Source organism: Blennius ocellaris (assembly GCF_963422515.1).
Source record: "Blennius ocellaris genome assembly, chromosome: 2".
Taxonomy (NCBI): Eukaryota; Metazoa; Chordata; class Actinopteri; order Blenniiformes; family Blenniidae; genus Blennius; species Blennius ocellaris.
The window spans coordinates 18,624,973-18,647,153 of record NC_137651.1 but is presented as its reverse complement, the minus strand read 5'-3'; the positions used below and the strand labels follow the sequence as shown (position 1 = coordinate 18,647,153).

Genomic DNA, 22,181 nt, shown 5'->3' with positions numbered 1-22,181 from the left:
GAGACAAAAGGTTAGGTTTCACTGCTTTCAAACACGGTTTATCTGTGTTACTCAACTGTATGCGCTTCATAGAATTTCCCCCTTGGATCAATAGAGCATTTCTCGTCTACTCTACACTGACCTTTTCAACTTTGCAGTTTTATCAGCGATTTTGTTGTTTAATTCTTCTGTTATGTTAGATGTTTGGTTGTTTTTTTTTTTGAATACTATAGGTCAGAATCTGCTTGCTGTATTTAACGTCTAGATTCATTCAATATAAACTAGTACAGCAATAGCCTGTAAAATATGCCAGTTCACTTGTTGACGACCAGATGGGTTTAAAGATGAATTGACTGGCATGCAGAAGATAAGCCAACATCCATTTCCATCTGTTAAAGCCTTTTTGGAGGCTAAAGAACAAGAAGAAAATTCGGCAGCAACATCAGCCAGCTGCTGAAAAAAAGGGCTTTTTTTCTGCAGGACTGTTCATACGCCGATAAGAAGCTGCCGAACTCACAGGCCACGCCCCCTCACAGCAGCCACTCGTCTGTGAAGCGGTGTTTTAACTTTTAAAATGTATTTCTTGCCTCCAGTGCTTTCAGAAATGCATTTCGCTGAACTGTTTCAGTAATAAAAGAGAGTTTTTGTCCGAGCCGCGATGTCGGTCTGTTTTTAACCTGCAGAAGCTGACAGCTTTTTGGCGGTGCGTTCAGGTGCATCACGTAAGCCAGTTCGACATTTTAACAAGCTGCGGCACTCACGCAATAGTGATGTTACAAGCTAAACATGATAAAAAACATGACTGATAAGTGATTCGCGAGCGCAGGACACGTCAGTGCCGAAGTTGCACTGTGGCACCTACACAGTTCAGCCGAGGACGGTTGGCACTGCCAAAACAAATTTGTTCGGCCAGAAGGAGCACGCCGAAGGAAATGGTGTCATTTTGTTCGGCAGGACTTTGCACCGCCAAACGTTCATCTTGTTCTTATGGAGTGTGAATTGGCCTTTAGGTAGCCCTTGGTAAATATTCCCAGTGAACACCTTGCACCAGCCTTATTTTTGAAGGTTTAAATTGTAAGGAAAATTTGAACTCAGAGTAACGGGGTGATGATGATATAGTCCACTATGTAAGCTTGACATTAACAGATGGAGGGAGAAAAGTCTTGCACAGCAGCTTCAGGTCATCGCAGGGTAGTCATGCTCAATGAAAAGTACGTTCCAGGCCACAGGAGCATCAATCTGATGGGCCACAAAAACCAGTGATCATCAGGTTTACTATTCTTGTAACATGGCAACTGTTTCACACAGATTGTTTTTTTTTTTTTTTTTTTTTATAAGTTGTGTTGTTGTTGTTTGACTTCCTGTTAATTCTCCCCACCAGTTGATAGCGGAATGTGAACAGGTGAAAACGGAGAGAGAAATCGAGCTCATCAACGAGCAGGTGCTGATAGCGATGTCTGAGATGGGTTTGGACCGAGAGCGCACGCTTCAGGTTGGAGACTTTTATTTAAAGAAGTGTCTGACTTTCCACTCATAAGCTTCGGCTGGTAGCACAACCATGTACAGCACAACTAATGTTTCATTTCCTTTTTCTTCTCCAGTCCCTACAAACTGACGCGTATGATCACTACAGTGCCATTTACAGTCTGCTGGCCGATCGCCTCAAGAAACACAAGACCCTGCGGGTCGCTCCGCCCACGCCGCGCCCCATTAGCTATCCTCTAAATGCTGTACAGGTGATTCATCTTTGCTCCCTTAAGTTATCTTTTCTCTCATAGCCAGTGCCAACTTTTAACAAAGTGTGGTAGAAGGTTAACCAATGTTATTTCAGTTTTTAATAAAAAAAAAACATGCGCGTGATTTGCTCAATTATTTTCTGCCTTCATTGAAGACGTTCATCTGCTTGCACGTTGCGCTTGCCTGCTTAATAGATTGATTAACCCATATCTGCCACAACTCTTAAGACGATTGTTATAAAACTAGCCCAATCCTCACATGACCTATATGTATGCGTGTGCTTGCCCGGCAGACGGACCCACAGGGTAATCCTGTTAGCATGACCGTTCCCCACGTCCAGCTCATCAACCCAGAGAACCAGATTGTTGAGGTGAGTCAACAATGGAGTCCACTTAGTTACATCAGCCTGCCTTGTGGGTGGTCATGAGTGAGGGTCATTACACTTGATAAGCAAACTCCAACCACTCAGGGCTTTTTGTTCATGATTTATACTCGCAGTCACGTTTTTTTCCCCCTCCTGCTTTTAACTGTCAACTCGAATAAGTTGCTACTCCATTACAGCAAAGCAACACTTCTCTGGCGCGTCACTCAGTCAAAACAACAGCTTAGAGTATTTGTATCTTTATTCTCTCTCTCTCTCTCTCTGCCTGTTCAAATTTTATGGTTCATTACTAGTGTTTAAGATCCTATAGTACCGTAGCTTGCGACTCTTCTCTGTGACCAGATCTCAGCTGAGCACACTTAACTACACTGACACACTCCGACATACAGTAACTCACTGTGGCTGTGACTCATACACGTTGTGAAATACGAGAGTGCGTCACATCACCGCACTGCAGCAATCGGAGAAGACGGAAGTTTCAATTGTGATTAATGAAACTGTGATGCATGTAAAACATGTGTTTAAAAGCTGCTTTAATTATACGAACTGTGTTGTCTTGTTCAGCCCGATGGCAGCATGGCCCTTGATAGTGACGAAGGAGAGGAGCCATCTCCGGAGGCCATGGCTCGCTACCTGTCGATGAGGCGGCACACCGTGGGAGTACCAGACCAAAGGTAACACAATAGCAACATTTATGTGTTCCTTTCTGCTCATTTTAGAAGCCTTTTGTTCGAAAGCTTAAGGTGCGCGTAGCACTGTGACCCTTTTTCTTTCACGTTGATCTGTTTTAACAATCTAACAGGTGGTTTGCACAAGCCTGCCACCTGACATTAAAAGCTAAAACGATAACCTCCCAATCCACAGGTTCTGTTTTTCAGTCTTTAATATTTGGAATATGTTTTAGTCCCTGTGTTTATTGTCTTTGGTAAATACATATTTTTTAAATCTGCAACACAGTTTCCCCTCCCGTACTGCCGAAAAGTGATAGATAATGCTATTTATGTGAACAACGGAGCACCTTAGAGTGCGGTGTCAGGTTTGAATGCAATCAAATGTAAGAGCTGCAAGCTTTTTATAGCTCATTTAAAAACGCCAGTGGGTGATCACAAATAGCATGCGTTTATTTGCGAGTGAGCTGATACAGTGACGATGGACTCCGGGTTATTTAAAGTGTGCCTAAATAATTTATCCTAAATAAGACGATAACTAACGTATGAGAACAGAAACAGAAGCAATCACTTATTCCTTTCTGTCATTTTTCCTCATCTTCCGCCACAGGACAGAGATGCAGGAGGACCTCCAGAAGCTGCCACCGGGTTTCCCTCGTGGTGCGCTACCCCAGCCCCCTTTCCCCACCCTCGCTCCAACTATGGGCCAAATGCACACTCTCATGCCCACACAGAGCCTGCAGCCCACGCAGCAGCTGGAGTACAAGGTACGGTCAGCTCCACTCAACTGGGCTTCAGCTGGAGGCTGTGGATTCTCTGGTCTGACCTCTTGTGGTTGATCTCCTGCAGGAGCAATCCCTGCTGCAACCTCCCACTCTGCAGCTGCTCAACGGCATGGGGCCTCTGGGCCGACGAGCCTCCGACGGTGGCGCCAACATCCAACTGCACGCTCAGCTACTGAAGAGGCCCCGAGGGCCCTCGCCACTCGTCGCCAGCCCGGTGAGGATGAGGATTTCTGAAACGGTACAACTTCTGTCTGTACGTGTCAAACAAGAGTTCTAAACTCTCCGTCTCCGTCAGCATCCCATCCCTGCAGTCGCTCCGGTGGATGAGGAGGGTTCCGATGGAGAGCCAGACCAAGAAGCAGTACAGAGGTAATCCTCGGTGGCGGGTTTTCACTAACGACGTGTTTACTACAGAGGTGCTGTCTTAGCTGGATACTGTGGAAGCCTGATCACCTGTGACAAGATGTTAGATAGTACCGAATCAGTGTGGGATGAATAGTTTGAGATACTTTTATTAAAAAAAAGAAAAACTGTCTCATTGTCTTTGTCAAATACATCCAACCCATCTCTATCAACAAAGTCAATCAGCTCCACCTTCAACAGTTGTAGATGAATATCTTGTCCAGGTTTGGGCTTCCTGGCTGGTCCTGATCAGACACCATGTCCTGTACTCTCTGCTGGTGTCCTGGGTTGCTGGGAGTGAGTGCCTCTAGGCTGCTCTGCTTTTTTTTTTTTCCCCCACGGGAGGTGGCCACTCTGCTGTGGTGCTCATCCCATCTTTCCTCTTTTCTCCATCGCGCAAGTGCCTTCTCCCACAGTTCCAAACTGAATCTGCCATCAAGTACAGCCCTCCTTTCTCTCAGATTCTTTGGCAAAGAGCTGCTTTATCTGTTTCATTTCAGCGAGTGCCAAATGACTCTGGACTTTTCCCCACTCTTTTCTCACATGGCTTTGCTTACACTGAAGCTTGCAAATCCAATAACTACAAAGTGACAACCCGTCCAATCCTTCAATTGGAAACTGGGGGCTTGTGGGATGTCCATAAGCTATAACATCCATCTGTGGTGTAACTTCATCTCATGTTTTTCTGATTGGCTAAGATTATTTGAATAATGGCACCTATTGGCCGAGGTGGGAAGGGGCGGGCCATCCCCCCCCCCACCCCCCATCTCCATTAGCCAATAAGGACAGAGAGCTGACCAGCGCTGCTTCCTGTCTCCCACCCTCACCCCCGTCCTCCCTCCCTCCCTGCGGCCCAGGTACCTGGCGAACCGCTCCAAGCGGCACACGACGCACGCGCTAACGAGCACATCGCATGGCGAGCCCTCGGCAGAGTCACAGCGGCCCCAGGGCCCCCGCCAGAGGGGGGGCTGGGCCCTCGACATACACACCCGGTGAGGGGACACACCCGCTCCGAGCTGTACTTGCACAAATACACGCCAATACTCAGGCTCGCACAGTAAAAAAAAAGAGCAATATAAGACCTGGCTTTCTCCTAACCCCCCCCCCCCACCACCACACACATAAATCCTCATGAGTGCTGAACAGGTTTCACACTCGCATCACTGAGAGCACTTACACAAAGGGTGTGTTTATCCTCCTGTGAGGGAGATGACGGTGAAGTTTATGGCCCAGAGCAGACATATCTCCACATCACCAGATTGTAAATAAGCATTTCTTCCCCCACGAACCTGGACAGAGCAGGTATGTAACGGGTTCCCTCCCAGGATTTGTTGTATGAGTGAGACCCCAAAAGTTTGTTTCTGAATATTTTCCATTAGCGGCCATATTTTTGTGTAATGGTGGTGTCAGTGTCATTGTTTTAGCTGTCGTCCGTTATAAACGCCATTTCCCTCCAGCTCAGTAGACAATTTTTTTATTTTTTTATTTCTTTTTTTAATTGAGGACGTTCATTGTGGAAATGTTGGTTTAAGATGCTGTAGGGAACTTGAAGCTGGTCGAAATCGGGCTGCTTTCAGTTTGAGTGAAACTAGACGCTCCCATGTTTGCTCATGTGACTAGATTTTTGTTACGGTGGAGCAATTATTGATGGAAAAGATATGTTTTAGTTCACTACTTCTCCAGGAAGTTTTATCGACGAGCATGCTGATACAGAGTAGTGGTCGGTGTACCCTTTGTTGTGTTGTATAAAGTTCCTCACATTTTGAGCTCCGCACAGAGAAATGTTCACCATCACTGGTAAGTTGTGGAAATAACTAATTGTTGTGGAGCTGTGCGTGAAACATTCCTTGATGGCAGTGTTTGTTGTTAGATGAACTTCCAGCACCGTTGGTTTGTATCTCTTGTAAGACTGACATCAGAATTTGCAGGATGAATGCAGTCATTTAAATGATGTTTTTCTACACAGCTTGGAAAAGCTCACAACTCTTGTGTTTCTGTGTCTCTGTCTCATCTGTGTTTGTGTGTTTGTGTGTTTGTTTGTGTGTGTGTGTGTGTGTGTGTGTGTGTGTGTGTGTGTGTGTGTGTGTGTGTGTGTGTGTGTGTGTGTGTGTGTGTGTCTCTGTTCCCTTGTTATTTGTCCACTGTGTGTGGATTTGTGCGCACACTTGTTTGTGGCCACTCCGTGTGGTTCCCATTTTCAGATCCAGCTATAAAGACTGTAACACCCTTCATCTGCCTATGGAGCGCTTCTCACCCGTTAGACGGTTCTCCGACGGTGCCGCCACCATCCAGGCCTTCAAGGCTCAACTCGAGCAAAGCAGCCTCATTAAGCAACTCAAGCAGGTAAAACACACTTCAGTGTCAGGAGTAAACATTGGCAGTTTGCTGGGTGTCCCCAAGAAAAGCTGCTTGGCTCTGGTTGCCAAATGAATTTCTCTTCCCTAAAAGACTGGTATTTGATTTGATTTGGTATCTGTGTTTTAGTGATGAACATAAACAACACAAAGCAGGAAGTCCCAGGTTTTCAATCTGAACCAGGAATTTTACATGATCTGTCTGTGCTTTTTGTGGGTATTTTGCTCGTGTTCTTGCTTCTTCTCACAACCCAATGTTGTACATTTGGTTAGGATTTGGAAAAATGTCAGGCAAATACATCAGCTTGCAACAAACACTGACCACAGAGGAAGTAAAGAAGAAACACGGCTAATTGATTGGTCTGGACCGAAAGTGGAAGTCCCGCCGTTTTAGCCCATGGTGGCTTGGCTTCTTGTGGTTTAGCTAACTGGTAACCAGAAACAACTGCAATATCTATATATACTTCAGACCAGATTTACTACCCACAATGCATTGCGCACTACGTCACATCCTCTCACTCCACCCCACTAGAAAGATCGTTTACAAGCGAAGCAAGACCGAGCATTTCAAGAGGACCAGAGATCGCTTGTTAGATTCAGTTCAGAGTTTGTGGGAGCGTTTACATCACCCAAACGAAACAGTTTTTCCCTGAAGCCAGGGAGCGTGAACACGCCCTCAGTTTTAACGTTAAGAATTCTGCAGAACCAGACTTGGAGCCAGACAGTTTCCGCTGTTCCAGTTGAGGGTAGGTGACGGGAGGAGAGACAAGGATAGGACAGACAGACAGATTGTGTGAAGGGATTCATACCTGGTTCTTTTGACAAGGACTGTTATACTATGAGTGTTAAAAAATAAAAAATAAAAAAATAAATTTAAGCCTAAAAATGACGAGACAGATTAAAACAAGGTATGATTTCTCTATGTCTGCATTGTGCCTGAAATGATGAGGTATATTCTCTGGCAAAGAGGTATTTGTGCTTGAGTCACATCCTGGTGATTTATCCTTACTTATCACTCTTCTTTGAAACCATAATCCGGTCGTTTTATTCCAGTTACAACATTAATACTTTGTAACTTGTTGCTCCTAATCCAGTGACTCAGCGTTGACCTCAGCCCTGCACCTTCGCACAGGTGCCTCTAAACAATGATGCAACATGTTTAGCTCTCAGTGGGAGAAAGGTGATGGAAATCAGTATATTTTGCAGCCGTGCGATGCAGGTTCGACTCCCCTGGGGAATCCTGGCACTGAATCTGCACTTAAAAAAAAAAAAAAGAAAAAAGAAACTGATCCAGCAGATGGTGTGGAAGCAGTCACCTGCTGAATGTCAACACTCCTCTCATACACCTGTTCACACATTCTGCTTCCTGGTTTAGCTATCATAAAATATGGGGTGTTTTCTTGAGAAGAGAAGCATTTGACTTGAATAGCTCGACCAGATCATGAAACACAAGACTGAACCGTTTGGGCACCGAGGAGAATGTATCATTCAGTGATCGCGTGGTTTTGTTGGAGGACAAAGGTCATCACGTCAGGAGAGGAACACACGTTAAGCCGGGAGGTCAATCTCACTTCTTCGTATCACTTAGTTCTGTGGCATGAAATGACCCTTTGTTGATCCAGCAGGCTTTTGGTTCACTGAAAGAACGTTTGATCTACATTTTTATTCGATTTTTCTTTGTCGATATCAATGCGCTAACACTTGTATGTATTCTTTTTAAAAATTGTTAGTTAATCGGGTGATGTCCAAAGAGCAAACTGAGTGAACCAGTTCAAGCTTGGTGATGAATCAACATTGCCACACTTTAGTCTTTCTGCAACCCCAACACGCAACTCGCAGTGTTGAGACCAGTCTGAATTTCTACCGTTGACCCTGTGATGAGATTAGCTCTCCCTGCAGGAGGTGTAGGTGGGGGGGGGTAATCATTGTGTTTGAAGTCAGTGTTTCATCTTAAGAGCGCAATGACGTGTCGGGATTACAATTAGTCTAAACTGTTAAGAGGTTGGGTTAGAGGCGACGTAAAGGCCCACATGGCAAATTAAAAGAGCTGGTGACAAATTAAAAGGAAAACAAGAAGGCTTGATCCTGTTGGTGAAATCAGGTGCTGTGGCTCTATTCATTCTGTGGGGGGCAGAGTTTCCTCCAGAGCATTGTGATCTGGCCCTTCAATGAAGCAGTTCAGTCTTTGTGGTCATTTTGAGGATGACCTTGTCTTCATTTACAGGCCAGGGATGGAAATGGTGTGAAATAGTCAAACTTCAAACTTTTCAGACAAAGGAAAGATAATGCAGCAAAAAAAAAAAAAAAATGCTTTAAATACAAAAAGACTTCATATAGAACCATCTCTCTCTCTTAGACCATTATTTTTTCATAATGTCTTTGGAGCCGGATCGATTGAGGAAACACAGAATGTCGTGTCAAGTTTAAATTAAGAACAAATGATAATGAGGAACTAAAGAAGGCTGAAAGAGAAAGAAATCAAACAAGATTCAGTTAAAAGCTAGGCCAAAAGATTATTTAGCTTTTTTTTTTAAAAACATGACCATTAGGTGGTGCCCAATATCTTCAAGTATTCTTTACAAAAGTTGGGGGGGGGGGGGGGTCATAGTCTTGAAATCATGCCCTGCCACATGTTCTGGTTCTGACTTGCAGTGACTACAAACCACTTCTAGTGGTCCTGAGAGCTTTCACAGGCTCACACAATAAAAGCACATCTGATAAATATAGAGGAGCCGGACCAATAAAAAGCAAGATAACTTATTTCTTCTGGAATTTATTTTAGAATGAATCAAAGTGTCTGTGATATTAGTGAACTTGGTGATCCAAGTTCAGAGTCAAATATCACACCAGGAATGTTTACTTGCATATGACCATTCAAAGATATTGATTGAAGTTTAAAATTTAGTTTCTCTCTCTGCACCTCTGCTTCAACAACCAGAACTTGAGTTTTGTCCTGGTTGAGCTGCAGAAATGATTTACCTTTCAAAAAAAACGAAAGCCTTCATCTTCATCACAGCTTCACCAAGTAGAAAGTAAATGATATTCCATCTATCATTTGCTGTGTTCCAACTTCACAATTGCAAAGTCTGCACACTTAAGTTTACCCCCAAGGTGCCATGTGCAATGAGGCCCTCATATTGGACAGTTGCTCCAATGTAGAAGACACTAATTCACATTGCAGCCAGTGCCTGCATTAGTGCATTAGCAGAGGTGCACAATATGAATCGGAATCATCCCAAACTAAAATGGGTGCACTCATGGCAACACAATATGAATTGGCTGCAGAGGAAAGAACCTCTGAAAAATATTTACCGAGGGCAAGCAGATGCACCTGGAAATCAATAAAACTCAACTCAGATGAGTTGTAGTTGGGTTCACAAAAAGAGAATATGTTTGTTGTTTTCATGAGTTTGGACTCATCAAAGTTTTTTTTGTCTCATGTCTCTCATGGTCCAGGCGTGCAATCCGTGTAAAACTTTGAGCTCTTGCAAATACACTTGCAGCACATGGATTAGCATACAATAAAAAGGTTTTTCTAAGTCTTTTCCTGCTGTTGAAATTATTACCAGGATGGTAATTTATGACAAATATCGTGATCCATCGTGCTAAATGATCATTAGTTACACCCGGTGAGCCTGAATACTAACATGCGGCGTTCTTTGAATTGCTTTTTAATTATTCTCCTTATTAGCTTGCCTGTTAAATATTTGGCCTGGGGTGTGTGTGCGTGCGTCTGTGCGTGTGTGTTTTCCCACCAGGAGTGCGAACAGCTTCAGAAACTGTACGCTGCCCAGCAGGATGAGCGCTTCCTGGAGCACACCCAGCAGCAGCATATCCTGTACCAGCAAGAGCAACAAATCCTTCACCAGCAAATCCAGGTACTTGAAGCCGAAGCACAGCTGTGCTGAAGTGGTCATTATGAGCCCTCAAGCACGCTGTCCGTCCTCTGTGGTTGATGAAAAGCACTGTGACGTAACGGCAGCGCCTTTGGCGCACAACAGGTTAGATACTCTGGTGACGGTTGGGAGTTCCAATAGAATTACATCTAATAATGTGCAGCTAAAATTCATGACATTTTCATGACTGAAAACCCTGAATGATAAAAAAAAAAAAAAAAATGGTGCATAAAAGATTGTATGTATACATCAGGTTCTTTTCAGATTCATTGTATTTGTGAAAAGCCAGCATCTTGAGTTTAGGCTTAGCTGAATGGTTAAATCTCTTTTGTTAAGAAAAGTTGGTGTTTTCCAATAAATAAAGACTAATCAGAGTTGGTCTGTTGCTGATGGAGTGTCGCTAAGGTATTAACAAAGTCTTTCCGTTATTATAAACTGTAAAACAGTTTATATCAACAAAACCTTGAAAGTAATTTGTTGGGAGCTTTAAGTTTTGTTGATTTGTTATTCCGGGATTTCCTACATAGTTGATTCATTTGTCTTGTGTTGGGAGGACTCACCTCCCAGCAGCACTTCTTACCCTGCATGCCGTCTGCTCTGTGCAGTGTTAATTCTGTTATTCTCGCGGTGTGAGTCAGATCTGTTTTCGCTTTACCTGCAGGGTCTGTCTTTAGGCCATGGAGAGAGCCAGCCCAGTCACCTTACTCACCAGCTCCAGAGGTATACACACACACACACACACACACACACACATCTCTACTCATCAGCTATTGAACAGTGAACCTGATGCCATGGTGCAGCGCTATCGACTGAAGTGTTACATCAGTGTCGTATCTCTCTCTCCTCCTCTCCTCTGTCCCATCCTCCCTCAGGTTGCATATCCAGCCCTCCAGCCCTCCGCCAACACATCCCAGCAACCACCTCTTCAGACAGCCCAATCAGAGCCCTCCGCCTGGCACTGCAGGCATAATGCAGGGGCATGGTTAGTAACGGCACCACCACAAAGCCTTGCTGCAGATTAATACACAGCTGGCATATGGACTTCACAACTCGACCTAAAATGAAATTGAACTGGATTGGGCTCAAGGCTTGCTTAAAGTGATGCAAGATTGAAAAGATGTTGACATATCTGTTAGCTTAACTGATGCATGCATCCCTGCCACTCAAAAAAACGATAAAAGCAACTTCTCCCACTGCAACTTGCCATACTGTAAATACCCAAAGATGCTCGATTCACAACAGCTGAGCCCTTATAGTGCAGCTCATTTTCAAGTAGTCAAGTATCTGCTTCTCAAATTAAATACAATTGTTAATTAATTTTGGAGGGTATTTAGACTCTTGGCTCTTTTATTGTCATTCAAACCAGGCACGATTCAAACAAAACACGGTTCCCAGGTCACATGGTAGCAAATATAGCATTTAGAGATAAGACAAATGGAATAAAATGGAATAAACTAAGATAAAGAAATCTCTAATATATATATATATACATTATTGTACACGTACAGCAGCAAAAACAGCTTACAGTGATGCTTAATGCAACAGTTAGTGCAGTACACTTGCAGCACAGTTACAGAAATCAAAGACCAGGTAATCAAAAGTAGGTGCCAATTCCACAAAACATTCATCAGTCTGTGAGTTTTTCACTTTTCTGAGGCGCTATTTAGAGTTTTGTAACCTAAATTTGAATGACGGTTGCTCCCCAGACCTTTTTGACATTGATAATGTCAGTTTGCCAGTGGTTTTCTAAGTGTGTGCCTCCACGTCTTTGACAGGAGGTCAGTCGACAGTGCAGTACCAGCACGGAGCTCCAACGATGTACCAGGGCCAGAGCGGAAGTCCGCCTCCCACAGGACTGCCCAGACTGCCAACCAATCCACAAGCAGCATCTGCCCATCCTGCTGTCCCTCTGGCACAGGGTGTACCCCAACAGCAGCAGGTGACTGCAAAGAGCCAGCCAAATTTATTTCAGTCTCTGCTGATGGTTGCATGTTGTTTCTTAAATAAAATGCGTTGATGCCGAATTGACTGGCTGTTGATGTAATAATGAAATGATTTTGACTGTAGGTCACCATTCAGGTGCAGGAAATAGAGTTGGGAGGCGGGGTGCAGAGACCGGGCGGCTTCTTAGCCACGCCAGGAGGACACAGAGTCCTCGGGAAGCAGCTCAGTGCTGACAACGCCGAGATGCACAGGTGATCCAGTCTGTCTTCTCAAACCCCCCCCCCCCCACTATCTCTTCGTGGTGGCTGATAATGACATCAACGGACTCAATTCGTCGCCTTTTCTTTGTGTTTCATTCAATTTTGAACAAGTAGTTGTATGCTTTTGTCTCATTGTCATTTTTTGTTTTCAATCCCTTCTACATTTCATTGATTTTGCTAAGATCTCTCATATTGAACTCTAGATTTGCTGATGCTTTGCCCAGAAATGTTACCTTTTTTTTTTTGGGGGGGGGGGGGGGGGGGGGGGGGGGGGGGTGAGAATGAGTGCATTGTTTGTTAGCAGTACTAATAGCTTAATGTGAATCAATCAACGTCGCTGAGAGGATATCCACGACAAAGTGTATCAGGGTGAGTGCCTGGGTTTGAGTTTCTCTGCAGGCTGTGTAGAACAACTTGTATGCGTTGACCCCTGACATCTCCATCTCCTGACCGTGTAGCCAGGCCTGGCTTCACTGAGAGTCTGTAACAATGTGAATACGCACACTTAATGAAGGCGTATCCAGTGGAGATGTGCTTCTGCACCTCTCAGTGAACACTTGAACCTGTAGCAGACTGAAGTATTTGCTAGGCTGTGTGTGCGCGTGGGTCATTTCTCCGGTTGAGAAAGTATCTGTGTATAAAGGTTAATGAGAAGGTTGTTCACACACGCGCTAACTCTCCATTGTGTTTGCCCTCATCCAGTCGCAGCCTTGGCCGCTTCACATCGGCCTACGACCAGGCCCAGTTCAACCCACACCTCTTCTCCGGAGACGCCGCTTCCCGAGGCGCCTCCGGAGTGGTGGGCTCCTACAGCCCATACCTGCAGGGAGCCTCCCTGAAGGTTCCCGGCCTGGAGGGCTACCAAAGCGGAGCGGTGGGGGCTGGCGGCTACGGCACACCTTCTACACTACAGCAGGCCCTGCTCTCCCCGACTCCTTTGGACTATCGCCCCCCACAGCAGCATGTCACTCCAACCCTGCAGGGCCTCCTGTCCCCCCGTCATTCTCTTACGGGCCACGCTGACCCCAGACTGCCCCCTCAAGACTTGGCCGCCCTGCTAAAGAGGCAGAGCCCCCGGCCATGCGCAGCGCCCCCGACACCACCCAGCAACGCACCGCAGGAGTATAATGACATGCTGCTTCTCCGCCAGTTGAGCCAAGGGGAGAGCTTAGAGCCGCCAGCACCCCAGGGGGCGTCCGGAGGGCAACACTACCATCACCTCCTCCAGATCAGACCACCGGAGGTCCAACCCCAGCAGCACCCAGCACAGGCGCCCTGCCCCAGCTTACCCCACTCGGAGAGCATGGAGGAGGACGAGGCTCCGACAGGCTACCACCACCCACACGAGGGCCTGCTCGCAAAGGCAGGAGAAGGACACGAGCTGCTGGGGCCTCCCCGAGGAGGAACCCCACCCTACAACTCCCCGACACACAGGCATGCTGGCTACATCAGGAACGCTCCAGCAACTCGAGGTTAGTAATGCATCCCGAGTCCGAACCACAGCCATCAGTCAGTGCACAAATCTCAGTCTCTGGAATATCAAATGCACTTTTTTCCTTCAGAACCTGAGCATGTGGAGTGCAGGCCCCAAGGACAGGCCATGGAGGTGCCTGACCATAACGGTGTCGGGTTTGCACGGGGACCCCAGTCCGAGGCCTACAGATCCAGAGGACAGCTACAGCGCCACCACACCATCCAGACCTGTGACGACGCTTACGTGAGTTAACGCTACCGCACTACCAATGCTCTCCATAGACCTTTCGCTGATCAGCTGCTGTCACCAACCTCAGAAAATACAAATGTAATTGCACAGCATTCACTATAGATACTGTAGACCGGCCTACACTTCAGCAAAACAGCGACAGAATCCATCTTTTGTAGACTTGTTCAGATGAGAGAATAGCCAAATCCTTTCTTTACTTGGAAAATAAACATGAATCTTTTGCTGATTAATAAAAGCTTATTGTGGATTTGATATGATGAAATTAAAAATAGATTCTTGCTGGTATGCCTCACAAACAGTAAATTTAACATATAAAAACATCTAAAACTACAAAACTAGATAAAAGGTAAAGGTTAAAACTTATTAATACACTTGATACTAAATCACAGTGCTGTACAGAGTGAAAGCTCACTCACGTTGAAATGCATCTGAAGGGAGAAAGCAAGTGTGTGACTGACTGAACTGTGAAATGTTGTTTATGTAAATGTTTTGAGGACATTTACACAGTTTTAACTTAGTCATCTCAAACTCTGACTTATTAATGAGGCTGAGTGTTAAAGCTGAGTGTGCTGTGTCTCCTGCGCAGGATCAGGCAGAGCCCATGTCTGGAATGAGTCTGTTAGCCGGGAAGGCGCTCAGCTCCGCTCGCATGTCGGACATTCTCAGCCAGACGTCGCTGACGGGAAGCCAGCAGCTGCACCAGCGGGAGGAGTCAGGTCAGTGAGACGCATGCAGTTACTTCACGCATTGTGGGAAATGCCCGTCCTCACCTTGGAAACGTGTTCCTTGCAGTGTGTGATGTAGAAGGGGAGCTCCACGCGGCCGCCTGCTACCCGTCATCGTGCACCAGTGACATGCTCCTCAGCTATAAACCCCCGGACCTGCAGTACAGCATGGAGCAGGCTGGGGTTTAGCACAGGTACAGGTGCACGTACACACACAGCTGTTTATCACTTTCTCCAAGCCACATCAGTAGAAAACCAACCACAGTTTGAATGGTTCCTTCGTGGATACACTCCTCACAGATTTCTTTCTAACTCTTGTTTATCTAACCATTACATGGTAACTTCCAATGATCCTGCACCTATGATTGTTATTCTGTTATACCTAGTTTGTTTCCATTTTGTAGCGTTTTGAGTGTGTAACATTGTCTGCTGTTCCACTTTAGTCTGTTAGGTGGCAGTCATGAGTGATCTCTTGAATTTCTGTCAGATTTTTTCTTCTTTTATTCAATCAGACATTTTTCTGATTACACTAAGGACAGGGTAGCTCCACAAACGCATAGAGACAGACAAACGCACTCACTTTCACAACGGCGGGCAATTTAGGGTCACCAACTAACTTCACATATGTTTTTAGTCTGGGGTGAAACTGAAGTAATTGGAGAAAATCGGCAAGCACTTGAAGCCTGTCACAGTGAGATCGGCCTCAGTTTACGTGCTTGTGTTAACTCGCATGGAAGATCTGAGGAGCACTAGTTGTGGACTCTTATTCTTATTATGTACCATGGAATTGAGGGACTCAAATTACCACCAGACTCGCTTGAAATGTTTCCTTTTTTTTTCTGTTAAACAGAGAAGATTGACTCCAGTCACCTATGATCTCTCACCAACATCACCAACGCCTTTTAAGTCATTAAGTAGGTTATAAACATGTGGCAGAAATTCTGAAAGCTGCTTCATTTTATTCTGAATTCAAAAACACACCTTTCAACTCATCTCAGTAACGATAACCCAAAGGTACCTTTTGAATCTTTTCTTATCAGACATTAAAAAAAAAAAAAGAAGCTGTTTTCAGAAGACAAGCACTTTCACAAGTGAACAATTGAAGGAGTGAAGTTAATGGATCATAGATCATGTCCAAATCAAATTATCCAGTGTCAGACATCAGATTATCCCCTCATCTGAATTTGGGGATTAAACTTTAACTATCAGCCTGATTCCAGAGAACCCATGTAGTTATTGATCTTCGATCAAATATGCAGAAAGAATATATGAGTGGGTTTTTTTTTCCAACCTTCAAATCCATTGAGGACTCTCTTTATCGGAAAGATCAGCGACTGAAGAGATGAGATTTCATAATGATGAATGTTTGTTTTGATCAAAGTAGATGGAACATATGTAAGCTCATTTGTCCCTGAATGTTTCTCTCATCCACCTGCAGGTAAAATACAAGCATCAAAGCCCCTCAACACGAAGATGAATGGTTCACTTTCTCAGTGGCTGTACAGGAGAAAAGGACTGACTCGCGGTCTTCTCTCGCTCTGTTTCTTGCAGGACAAAGTACATCCTGTGTACATCAGTCCATATCAGCCATCCTGAGTTGTGTTGACTTGAGTTGAGCAGCCAAACGCCAAACCACCGTCGTCTGCCCAAGCGGGGGGGCGCTCTCTGTCCCATCTGTCTGTCTCCATCTGTCCCCAGGAGGGCAGTCTTCGCGGGAGAGAAGGGGTGCAGGGGGTGGGGGTGTAGACATTGGAGGGTGTGGGGAAATGTGTAGGTGGAGGTAAAGGAGGGGCTCCAAGGCCAACGGGCCAGCATTTCCTGCACAGACACACGCAGCATCTCGCGCTTTCTTTGGGGGTCCCACTCCTTCCACCGTCGACGGCACCCACCTCTTCACTTCCTTCCTCTTCTTCTATAGACCCGGGCCAGCCCTCACTCCCACCTCCCACCCTGACAGCACCCACCTCCCCTTCTTCCCCTAGCATCACTTCATGACGTGCCTCACAGGGTAATACATCCATAGTCCAGCAACACACACACACACACACACACACACACACACACACACACACACACACACACACACACACACGGCTGCCACAAACCCAAAGTATTCACATGAAGTGTGAGTGCGTCCATGCGTCTCAGCGTGCATGACTAAAAAGAAACGGCAAGCTGGGGGGGGTCTGTGAAGTTCTATCTGCCTCTCTCTCTCTCGCTCTCGCTCGCTCTCTCTCTCTCTCTCTCTTCCCTGCTTCATGGCAGCAGGTCATTCCTTCGCGGGCTGAAATCACAGCAGCAGCAGCGGCGCCCCGCCCCCCTCTGTCCCCCAGGCGGGAGGGTGTTTTGGGTCAGACAACAAAAAGTGCTCTATCCAAAGATGGAGCTCAGTGACATCGCACAGGACAAACCAGCTCTCTTTTTTTTTTTTTCTTAGGTTTTTTTTTTTTTTTTTTTGCTTTTGTTTTGTCATTCATTTTCTTTTTTTAAGTTTTATTTCCTACTTCATTTCTACAGCTAATGTCCCTGTTGGCATTATGGTCAATATTGTTACTTTTATTGTTATTACTGTTTTCTGTAAAGGAAGTTTTCTGATTATATTATTATTATATTATTATTATGAAAAGAAAACAGTTTTGTGTTACAAGGAATACGACATCGTCCTTTGATGACTTAAGTCAATTCTGCACTTTGGGTTCAAGCTATCCTCCGTCTGTTTCCTCTCCCCGTGCTCTTTTTCATACTGTACCCTCCTCTTCTTCTCCTCCAGCCCCTCTGAATCCCGAACCTCTGAATCTGTTCTCCAGCCTCCTTCCCCCACGTCAGTTACCGTGTGTTGCATTGTGGGTAGTTTTACCAGACATTTGCTCCTTTCCTTGTACAGTGATGCCATGTATAGAACGCTATTGCAATTTCTGTATGAAATGTTATTATTTTGGTTCCCTTTTTTTTTTGTTTTTCTTTTCGGTTTTTTTAGATGTTGTCGGGGAGGCTTTTTTTATATTGGTATTGTTTATCATTTGTATTTTTGGATGTCTTCAGGAATGTTTTTTTTTTTTTTTTCTTTTCCCTTCTCGTCGATGTTGTTTTACGAACCTTGAGATTTCTAGCCAAAAGAGGACAGAGAGAATAGAGACGGTGCTCTTTCTTTCTGCGTCGTGAAAATCGATTGTTCTTATTTGTTTTAAGATTATTCTATTGAGACACTTGAATAAGAGGAGAGTAATTATTTTGTGTTGCTTTTTAAAGTATCATTTCAATCGATGTTGTCGTGACCGTCTGACTTCTCGTCGATGTTGGGCCTGTTTTCTGTTCACGGGGTTAGTTGTGGCAGGCTATACAGGGTTGGGGGATGGGAGGGGTGGGGTGGGCTGTTTGTGGGGGGGTTGTCTGGGATGGATTGGGTGCTACAGAGACTTGACGCTCCTTGGAGGAGAAAAAAAATACACAAGACGTTTAAAAAAAACAAAAACAAAACAAGGGAATAACTTGTATAATAGCTGACATATCATCATGGACATCACAAGTGTGGAGATGGACAAACCCACGTTTTCTTTCTCCCTCTTCTGCTGTGATCCTCCCGCTACCTTTCACCTGCTCTGCTTCCCTCCCCAAGTTAACCTTGTTACAATGACATTGGAGAAGGAAACGACTCCAACACCTCCTCCCTCCCTCCCTTCAGTTAGCGTTCTCGGTCGCTTCACCCCCGGGAGGAAAGAACGAGACAGAGGCTGCGTTTCCCAGAACCGCCAGCTGATCCCATGGAGTCTGGACACGCGCCTTCGAACTGTTAAACATTTCAAAGAGTTGACCGACGAAATGAAGCTTGGGCATCCTTCAGCATCGGGAGGAGCGTGGTCGTGGGGCGGGGTGCGCCCACAGGAAACATGTCTCCCTCTGCAGAGGCAGACACAACCTGGTGGAGGTGCCTGCACACAGGGGACCACAGCAGAGGACTGATAACCCCCACCCACCCCTCCTTTTTTTGTTGTTTTCAAACTCTGTTCATTGTTCTACCCTCCTGTCTCGCCCTAATATTCCTGGATATTGAATCAATATTGTGCCAGAAAGAGACTGTGGTGCAAACTCCTCTTGGACGTGTTCATGTCGACCGTGTGTGGCAGCACCTGACGGCGCGGTGGACTCGCTGTGTGCTAATGAACGACTGAGAGCTGTCGGCGGTGTCACGCAGCGCTTGTGCTTTCCATTTGTAGCATGATTACCAACAGTCACTTGCAGTTCGAACTGAATGTGCTTAAGAATAGTTTGTCTGCCCTCATCTTAACGTGTTTAAATGGGTGCAAAGCATTCCAATTTCTATGCCATTTTAAAAGACAATCTGGCCAGCCCAACCTCCCATCCAGTGCAGATCTTAAACATCGAAGCACTCCGGCTCTCATTCATTCCTCTTCCAGCTCCGCTTTTTGTTTTCTGTTCTTCATATTGTTTACGGCAAGCCAAATCTGAGAACTGGAAGAGAAACGTTTCGAGCAGGTGTTGATAATGGAGGGAATCACTGAAATGGAACTCGTGGAACTTCTCCTGTCCCACAGGGAGATTCAAAACGTCAAAACTTTCAGCCTGAGGAGGCTCAAGCGCCTCCGCCGATGCCACGTTGTGACCAGCTCCGATGGATGGAAAGCACCGCTTGTGGTCCAGAAGTAAACGAAGAGAACTGCTTTGCACTCATCTTCTGATCGGACTGAACGTCGTGTCCACCCACCCTCCTTTCTTTTGTCTCAACTCTTCCATCCCTGACCTGTCTGTTCTCTCCATCCCAGCAAGTCAGCTCTCTGCTCCACTCCTGATTTGATTTGGGCTTTTTTTTAATTGGTTCATATTTTCTGTCTTTTTTTGTTTTGTTTTTATGTTCATTTCTGTTGAGTACAATACTAAAGTGCAACAACAATTAAAAAGAATATCAACCAAACTGAGATGAATAAATAAATATATATAAATAAAGAAATAATTTAAAAAGGTTTATTTGTGAGCCTTTATTTTGAATATAGTTCATATATATGTTAAGCTTGAAGATCCAGTGATAAAAGAAGAGAAAAACCCTAACTCTGTTCTGTGAACATCTGGTTTTTATATTTCTGCCTCATATCAGAACTAATGTTGTCTTGGCTCTTGGTTTATTGCTAAAGGCTCTTTGTGGAGCTATGTGTGCATTAAAATGAACAATTCCCCATAAAAATGCTTAAAAGGAGAGACGCATGTTTATTGTTTATATAGTTCAAGAGGTGGCTCAACAAAAGGCTGAAGGACACGAGATATTTGTGAGATTTGAGTCCCTCACATTTAAGTCTAAACTGAACCCGTTGCACCACCAGGAGGGGACAAAATAAAAGCGGCTGATTTTTATTTTCCTTTTCTGGAAGACTTGAGCTGCAGCTCAGTCTCATGGAGAGTACCGTTGACCCATTATAGAGCATTCGATTAAATACAACCCCTCACAGTGATATTGAAGAACATTCCAACAGTTTAAAGTCGGTGTAAAACACTATTGTGCCATTCACACAATAGGATGTTTTGAAAAGCATTTCTAAAATCACTCACTTTAACATTTTTGTATTTTAAAAGTTTAAACTGGAAAAATATTTCTCACAGGATTTCTGTAAAAGTTGGTTACATGTCATTGAAATATATATATATAACAGACTTCAGAATCTTCTTTCACAGTTATTCAGATGCCGTTTGGTTCTCTTTACTTGCTCCGACACAGACGCCTGATTAGAGTGGATCCTTCGTCCTGCAGGTCATGTGCAACCCACAATGTGAATTTGAAGAGCGGTATTTGAAAGGTTGAAACTTTACAGTTACATTTGCAGAACAATCTGGGAGGACCTGAACAATCGGCCGCGGTTGAAGATGGAGGCTGAGTTTGAAGCACAAGGTCGCGGGTTCGATCGAGCAGCTTTCTGTGAGACACTGAATCCCGGAGTTGCTTTTGATTGAGCATCTTGCATGGCAGCTCTGTGACCACTTGTGTGTGTGGGGGGGTGTGTGTGTGACAGAAAATGTGTGAGTTTGTAAGTGCAGAATACTAGCTCAGAAACACCATTTAACAGAAGGCCTTATAATGGGAATATATCTCAGAGAGTAGTTTTTTAACTGGAGAGCTAGTTTCTGTTTTAACAGTGTATGATTCTATTTGCTTTCTGCTCTAAACTCAGTGTTTCTTATAGATGAGTTGCTTCCATTACTCATAAATACTAGTTTGATGTCAGTTGTGCTAAAGATCAAAGAGACAGGATATTTCCCAGTATTTGCTATTTTCCAGGTAACATTTACAATTTTATCAGTGCAATAATGTTAATTTCTTATCCAAACAATCCCAAAGATTGATCATTAAATGAACTTGTGCTTGTTAAGGCATGCAGCGTGATGACCACATGGAAATCCACTCATCCTAATGAGCTTGTTTCCTTTGTCTGCCTCTGGGCTGCATTATTCTGCCTGCTGCTGCTCAGGTCTGTACAGCTGCACTGCAGAGGCTTTTCAGTCCGAAGTAGTCGAGCTCAGACAGTGCGAGCCTTGATGTGTTCCCGGGGCAGTAATATGCTTACTGACAGATAACAAGAACAAGAAACATGATCATCCCCTCACATCTGACAGTTTACTCTTGGATCTCGCTCACGGTCAATTCTCTTAGTCTGTGTAACCTCCTCTCCTCGCCTCGCCTCGCCTCGCCTCTCCTCTCCTCTCCTCCCCCACACCGGCTCTCTTTTTTCATCCCTCACGACTCCATGCCCACTCTCATCACTCCTATCTCCCTGCCTCTCCATCTCTCCTCCAACTTCCATCTTTTTCTCCATCTCCTGCACTGCCTGCTCCTTCTCCTCTCCTCTCCTCTCCTCTCCTCTCCTCTCCTCTCCTCTCCTCTCCTCTCCTCTCACCCTCATCCCCTCAGAGTGGCGACACTGTGGCAGCCTGCGTCAGCTGGTCTCTACCAGCCCCCTTTTGCCAGCTTGTGAACGCTGTTGCCGGAGAGGTTACTGTGTCTTGCAGAGAGTATTGTGTGTGTGAGTGTGTGTGAGTGTGTGTGTGCATGAGTGTGTCTGTGCGTGTATGAGTTTACGCAGATGGGAAAGCAACTGAGTCAGGGAGGGCTGCCTCTCATCTCGCCGCTGTCATCACCATCCTTCCCTCTCCCTCCTCTCCTCCTCACCTCCTCTGCTGCCATGGAGCTCCAGCAGGCTGAATCACACCGCCGTCTGCAGAAAGGCTTGAGGTAAAACTGCGCGTGTCGTGGAGGAGACCTTCACTGTGTTAAGTGCACACATCTGCATGCAGCCTCACAAAGCGCATTGTGTGTATGTGTGT

General features: G+C 45.2%; 1 protein-coding gene across 4 annotated transcripts in view; it reads left to right on the top strand.

Moving 5' to 3' along the window:
• The window catches only part of sik3 (SIK family kinase 3), a gene marked incomplete at its 5' end in the record, with an annotated part of 36,208 nt that extends 18,023 nt beyond the window's left edge, over window positions 1-18,185 (top strand). Inside the window, 19 exons of one of the 4 annotated variants that reach the window (XM_080509366.1) lie at window positions 1,361-1,471; window positions 1,581-1,715; window positions 2,009-2,086; window positions 2,663-2,772; window positions 3,377-3,533; window positions 3,616-3,765; window positions 3,847-3,920; window positions 4,811-4,945; window positions 6,155-6,296; window positions 10,066-10,185; window positions 10,865-10,923; window positions 11,076-11,185; window positions 11,979-12,142; window positions 12,283-12,398; window positions 13,110-13,879; window positions 13,970-14,124; window positions 14,717-14,846; window positions 14,923-15,049; window positions 16,294-18,185. In XM_080509366.1, the coding sequence (XP_080365492.1) occupies window positions 1,361-1,471; window positions 1,581-1,715; window positions 2,009-2,086; window positions 2,663-2,772; window positions 3,377-3,533; window positions 3,616-3,765; window positions 3,847-3,920; window positions 4,811-4,945; window positions 6,155-6,296; window positions 10,066-10,185; window positions 10,865-10,923; window positions 11,076-11,185; window positions 11,979-12,142; window positions 12,283-12,398; window positions 13,110-13,879; window positions 13,970-14,124; window positions 14,717-14,846; window positions 14,923-15,044 (2,838 nt within the window). In that variant the 3' untranslated portion in view covers window positions 15,045-15,049; window positions 16,294-18,185. Of the gene's footprint in view, window positions 1-1,360; window positions 1,472-1,580; window positions 1,716-2,008; window positions 2,087-2,662; window positions 2,773-3,376; window positions 3,534-3,615; window positions 3,766-3,846; window positions 3,921-4,810; window positions 4,946-6,154; window positions 6,297-10,065; window positions 10,186-10,864; window positions 10,924-11,075; window positions 11,186-11,978; window positions 12,143-12,270; window positions 12,399-13,109; window positions 13,880-13,969; window positions 14,125-14,716; window positions 14,847-14,922; window positions 15,050-16,293 lie in introns of all 4 variants that reach the window. The other 3 variants (XM_080509365.1, XM_080509364.1, XM_080509367.1) reach the window with 3 other exon arrangements.
• Between the last annotated feature and the right edge of the window lie 3,996 nt (window positions 18,186-22,181).